The sequence below is a fragment of the Mytilus californianus genome, unplaced genomic scaffold (genome assembly GCF_021869535.1).
Source record: "Mytilus californianus isolate M0D057914Y unplaced genomic scaffold, xbMytCali1.0.p SCAF_10, whole genome shotgun sequence".
NCBI lineage: Eukaryota > Metazoa > Mollusca > Bivalvia > Mytilida > Mytilidae > Mytilus > Mytilus californianus.
This window is the reverse complement of record NW_026262582.1, coordinates 64,534,788-64,541,606: the sequence shown is the minus strand read 5'-3', so window position 1 is coordinate 64,541,606 and position 6,819 is coordinate 64,534,788. Positions and strand designations below refer to the sequence as shown.

General features: G+C 33.4%; 1 protein-coding gene across 1 annotated transcript; it reads right to left on the bottom strand.

Moving 5' to 3' along the window:
- Positions 1 to 211: 211 nt before the first annotated feature.
- LOC127718396 (E3 ubiquitin-protein ligase TRIM71-like) lies at positions 212 to 6,471 on the bottom strand. Its single transcript, XM_052224400.1, has 2 exons — positions 6,420 to 6,471; positions 212 to 2,849 (listed from the first exon to the last, which is right to left on the bottom strand). The coding sequence occupies exon 2, from the start codon at positions 2,839 to 2,841 to the stop codon at positions 1,156 to 1,158; it is 1,686 nt and encodes a 561-aa protein (XP_052080360.1). The 5' UTR covers positions 2,842 to 2,849; positions 6,420 to 6,471; the 3' UTR covers positions 212 to 1,155.
- Between the last annotated feature and the right edge of the window lie 348 nt (positions 6,472 to 6,819).

Here is a 6,819-nt window from a genome sequence, read left to right as displayed (position 1 = left end):
CAATACAATATTTCAACAGAATGTTCTTTAGTATGTAAGAGAGGTTCCTTATATTTTTGAGATAGTGGTATCACCGTTTCCTAAACAAAAGACTTTCCTGTAGTGCACCTCAGGATAGGTTTTTTAGACACCATACTTGAAACTTTGCAGAGTAATTAAATACACATTGAGGATGTGAGCCTCCTATTTAGTATGAATCTGATTTTTTCCCCACATTTTCCACTTTGCCATTTTTTACCCAGATGCACACCTTTTTTATTCTGATCGACACAGTTACAAGGCGTCGTTCATGATCAACAGAATTTTTCCACACTCTGTAAATGGGAATTACTTGAAATTTGATATGATGCTTAAATGTTGTTTAGATGTAAGGTGTATCATCTTATTTAAAAAAAATGTAGTTCCTTCTTTCTGTTAGACTACCGAATTATATGACTAGGTAACGTTTGCCCAATGTGCATCAAATGTGATTTGTAAAAAATGGGAGTATTTTAGGATTCAGATAACATATTGAGACTTGATCTCACTACAATTGCAGTACTATATACCATTGATTTACATTCATTAAGATAGTGCAATATTCATGTATACTCCAATTGGTCTGACTGGTTTAGGAGAAAAAAAGGGGGGTGCAAATTATGAAATAACTAAAAATTTTCATCCATAACATATTTTTATTTTGTTTTCTAATTAATAAGAATTGTTATGCCTATGAAATGCCAAAATTATATTAAATGGTTGATTTTGGTTATATATGAAATATTATGTTGTTATAGAAAAAAAAGCGAAACCTGATTCTGTGATATGCTATAGTTATTCACGAATAAAATTGATAACCATCAAAGATTTAATGTCTTTTGTAATTTTTTTGGTAAAGTGATGTCTAAAATACAAATATTATGAAGATGCATGAGGTAAATGATATTTTTTAAACTTCTAGATATCAAGGTAAGGAATTTCAGAGGTGCAATAATTAGATATATCCAGGTATTTTCTAGAGGCCGCATTTTTTAAACAATGCCCATAAGGTATCATTATTATAGCATTTTTTAGTCCTTTACACATTATTCTTTTAGAATAACCCTGGTTTACACACTTGTTGATTTTATAAAAAAATTCTCACTTCACCTAGGTACATCCTTAATTCCAATCACCTTAAGTAACACTGTAAAGGAAAGCAGTTTCTTTATTGTTCGCAACAAGAAGTTTCCTGATTTGCTTATTAAAGAAAATGGCAGACGGCCCACAGAGACCATCTTCTTTGGTCAGAACTTGTCTGTGGAGTTTTCCATCATTTGATATAATGACCAAATTGGACGAATTCTCTCCGATAACAAACACGTTACCGTCATTATCTAAAGCGATGTCTCTCGGAAGCATCAAAACTAAAGTATCTCGAAAAGTCCAAACACGTGATCCATTACGGTCACAACAAACTACACTGTGATCAGACCTGTTAGTGTAGTATATCTTGTCGGCGAATACAGATACGTAAGAATATGACGATAAGTTACAACTGATCACGTGAGAGGTAGTATAATCCACAATGTTTACTTTATATATACCACGTCCTTCAACACAGACAAATAGTGAGTCGTGATCACGTGTGATTCCCCATGGATGATCGGAAAGTTTGATGAAATTTATTTTCTTTCGGCTGTCGGTGTCTATTATGTCAATTCCGATGTACTCATTTGATCCTCCAGATGTGATAGCGATAGTTTTCTCATCGATTACTGTTATGTCAAACCCAGAGCAAGGATCAAGCGACATACTATATTTAAATGTACCATCTGACGAAATAACATTGAGTTTTTTTCTCAAGTAATAGTCGGTGAAAAAACAATCGCCATTAACTGACATGCAACAACCTCTAACATTCACACCATCTGTCGTAATTTTCTTTTTTAGAATTAACTTCAAGTCGTTAATATTTTTCGTTGGTGTTACTTGCAACTGTGCTTGTTTGCCTTTCGCCCTGTTTAAACGAATGCTACTCGGTGTCGTTTTTATTTCAATTGATCCAAAATTCTTCAAACTGTTCAAAATACTAGTCACCCCTGGATTTACATTACAAATCAGGTCGACTGGGTCCAATTTTTTAGTTTCAACCAACGATTGTAAATATTGTTCGTTTTCAAAAACTGTTATCTCAATGTCTCTCATTACTAGAAATGTTTGAAGATTGGAAGCATGTTGTTTGATGCTTTGAAGATTGGCCTGATATTCTGTTATTAAGTTTGCCTTTTCATTAACTGATGTTAAAATGTTCTGAATATTCTTCTTACATTGACGTTCTTTTTTCTCAAGATCTAGTATTATTTCTTTTTCAAGTTTGTCTAAATGTTTGTTTATTTGGTTTCTTATTTGTTGAATTTCTGCAAGATGTAACTCCTTCCTTTCTTCAATACTGACCAAATTAGCCTTTCGGACTTTCTTAATGCCATCAATGTTCTGTAATAAGTCCACCAGTCTTGTTTCTAAATCTTGAAAGTGTCCGGATGTCTTTGCGTTATTAGTGACTTCATCAAGAGGAATGACGTTGCATGTCTTGTGTTCTTTAATGCATTTGAGACAAATTGGTAACGTATGCGCAACACAGTATTGTTGATACTTTTCATTGTGATAGGTACATGACTGCTGTATTTCAGTAATAAAGGACGGCAGAGATATGTATTTGTCAATTGGTATGAGTTCGTGACTTCGTGTGGCCTTGAGTACTTTATGATGTCCTTGGCAGTCATCACAAATGGCTTCTTCACACTCCGCGCACCAGTGTGTTGAGGGTTTGGTTATCTGTCGCACTGAACATGGACCACAAGGAATTGTATTAGTAGTCATGGTGATACCTGAATATTGATATATATTTCTATTAATAACATCTGATATAAGAATGCTTTTCTGCAATCAATTTCACCAAAAATGTAAGGAGAAAAAATACTCTTAAGTCATTAACATTTCAGTATAACTTACTCACCCCAGTTTTCGATGGGGTTCGTGTTGCTTAGTCTTCAGTTTTCTATGTTGTGTTTTGTGTACTATTGTTTGTCTGTTTAGCTTTTTCTTTTTTAGCCATGGCTTTGTCAGTTTATTTTCGATTTATGAGTTTGTATGTCCCTCTGGTATCTTTCGCCCCTCTTTTACGATCTTTTTTTGTCGCAACATTTCATGTTAAAAAGGGCGCTGATTGGTTTGTACTCGGTGTACTTTTTTACGGTTTTTTCTTCGATCTGCACAACAAAGGAAGACGATACCAAGGTCAATAAAAAAAATCGTAATAACAAAAACAACAAGCATTCTGAGAGTATTGCATGGCAATGCATAGTCCCCTACCGCGTAAAAGTTCATTATACTGGAACAAAATGCTAACTTGTTCTATAACTTGTCATGGTGTAAAAAAAAGAAAATATCAAGTCAATATCTTCAAGCATGACCAAAAACAGTGTGAAAAACTGATTATATGAGTGAATTTTTCAAGTCCAAGGACCATAACTCTGCTCAAAATTATCAGACCGAAACAAAAATTTGAACTTGATCTGTAACTTGTCATGATAAAACTATATACCAATTATCAATCAATATCTCCAAGCATGATGAAAAAAAAAGTGTGGAAAACACTCTAACATTAGATATGATTAATAGTTATCTAAAATTAGATATGATGTAATACAATGTATATTTATTTTCAAGTTATAATCAAATATAATTAATAGTTCCAAATATTTTTTCCTTCATTTGTCACAAACAAATATAGATTTGTAACTTATCTATAAAATGTCAACAACTTTTATCTATACACAATGTAATGTAATGAAATATATACCTTAATAAAAATAGATTATTATCTTTCACTTCATAATTTTTTGTTATGTATATAGCATTCAGAAAATTAGTTTATACAAAATAAAAAATACTTCAAATATTTAACCAAAGAATGTCTTTGAAAAAATGAGTCATCTCTCTTTGTACAAAAATATGGTTTAACATACAAAATGTAATACTTTTACATTAGATATGGACCATGCTAACTCTGGACTAAATCATCAGACCGGAACAAAATTTGAACTTGATCTATAACTTGTCATGATAAAACTATATACCAAATATCAAATCAATATCTTCAAGAATGAAGAAAAAAAGTGTGGAAAGCTAATTTGCCGGACTGACGGATTGACAGACGGACGGGCAGACAGACGGACGGAGTGCAAACCTAAAGTCCCATTCGACTTCGTCGGTAGGGGACTAAAAACAGACAACGACATAGCTTAGCATTCTAATGGCGAAAATTCAAATACCAATATGCATGTTTTTTGTTCATGTCTCAAATTTCCTGCACGGAAAATGTGAGGTTTTCTCATACCTTTGCGTTCCTCATTGTCTGTCGTTCGTTGTCCTCCCTAATCTGTTAACTTAATTTTACAGAACTGGTTTAAGAGTTTCCATGAGTATTTGTCATTCTTTTACGAGTTTATTCCTTAACATGGTTACAAAGTTTCGATATATACTTCAATGATTTAATAGTACAAACTACGATAACTAGAATTACTGGAACAATTGGACAGTACAACAATAACCACCAACACCTGACTTCTCCGAAATATTGGTCAACATTAACCACCAACACCCAACTCATGCGACAACACTAATCACCGACACCCGACTCCTCCAAAATATTGGACAACACAAACCATGAACACCCGACACACGCGGCAACAGTAACCACCAATACCCGACTACTCCGACCGCATCAACCACAAACAACCGACTCCTCCGAAATATTGGACAACCCTTACCCCCAACAACCGACTCCTTCAAAAGATTAGACAACCCTAACCATTAACACCCGACTCCTCTAAACAATTAGAAACACTATTCATCAACACCCGACTCCTTCCGAAAAATTAGACAACACCAACCACCAACACCCGAATCATCCAAATAATTAGACAATGTTAACCACCAACACCCGACTCCCGACTCTTTCGAAAAATTTGACGCATTAACAAACAAAAACGAACAAAGCAAAGTCCATACAGACATATAGGCACAAAACCTTTATTATCCAGGTGCGAACGGGATGACCGCTATATAAAAAATGAACATTAGAGATAGCATATGATTTGTAAAACGGGATAAACTCTACTCGCCACTACAGGATGCTTACTACTAGACGCCAATTAAGAAATCAATGAGACTGTTTTTGAATTCCATATCCAAGCAAAATAATTATTCGAACGTATGGGACGATCATTTGATTTTAATCGGGGACGTGGGGACAGGACTTTTCGGTTGTAAATTTATCATTGTTGTTCACTTTTTTAAGTTGTTGCTAGTATGTTTTATCTATTTTGCGAGGATCTGCCGCGCGAACAATTTTTTCCTCTCACGTACACAACTATTTCCAGCATTGTCCTACATTTTATTGGACTAAATATTGATTTTCATCCTGTCTTTGGTAAATTTTTTTCTTCAACTTTTACCAGGCTTGAATATTCATGATATTCATTGCAAAAATCCTTACACAACGCAACTCCAACAAATATCAAATGGTCGACCCATTAATTTCCAATCGAACCTGAACTCTAAGCTCTATACTCAAGTTGGCAGCCAATTTTAGCAGATAATTAAAGGTTTACCACACTTTTCATCAGTCAGTCTATGAGGGTCGGGATAGGGTCCTTCATTTCTTTATTTTTCAACTTTTTAGACCATTTTTGTCATTTTCTTTTTTTTTGTCTTTTTTTTCATCCTATTTCAGCACCCCATTATTCTCTATTCTTTATTTTTTTGGCCTATTTGTCTCCATGCTCTATATATTTTGCCCTTTATTCTGCACATTTTACCCATTATTCTCTATTCTGTAAACCCCATCCAGACCCTCGTTTGTCGATTAGTTTTTGAGAAAAAAAAATATCTGATAACATAAACACTTACAAGTAAATGCTTTAAATTTGAAGTTACATGAGTAAGGCCAATACAAAGGTACAGTCACGATTGAAAAACAAATAACCGACAAAATGGTGGAATACTTGTTTAGTTCAGTATAACATATCAAAATCGTTTTGACATTGTCCTTATAACATATATATATCGACATAGTCGAGAATTTGAAATTGAAACAGTTGTACTGTAAACAAAAATAAAATAATATTATATCTATCTGCTCAAATAAAATCAGTAATTTTAGAATAATTATTCAATCAGCTATTAATTTTATTTCGTGTCCTTTTTATTACAATACGTACAATACATGACCATACATGTTTAATATGATGTTATACAAACCCGTTGTAAAAATAGTTTGAAATCAATAAAAATCATCAATTTAGAACTCGATGAAAGCTTTAATGACAACTTTTCCTTCAAAAGCAATATATCTAAATTGTATATACAATATTAATTAAAAACCGTTATCTTACCTGTTCCAAGTCTTGAATTAAGTATCAACCTTCGTAACAAGGAAGAAATACGTCACATGATATCTTTTAAGTCTATGTCACATGATGTGCACTAAGAACATTTAAAAACGAAACACATCAAATCTTTAAATTTCACCTTTGGTCCCTATGTTATACAAAAAACTTCTCTTTAGCCATTCATTGAACAAATTGGTGTCGCATCGACTCTTTTCAGTTCTGAAACTTCAAAAGGTGTTCATTCAAATGAGCACATTTGCCCAAATGCCTCTAGATGTGCTTGTTGTTGTTTGTTTACTGTCTCATTGACGTCTACCAAGCATCTTCTTTTATTAATCACTAATAATCACATAAGGCGACACTTTTTGATAAAATTTGCTTAGTTTGGGAAATTTCCGAATTG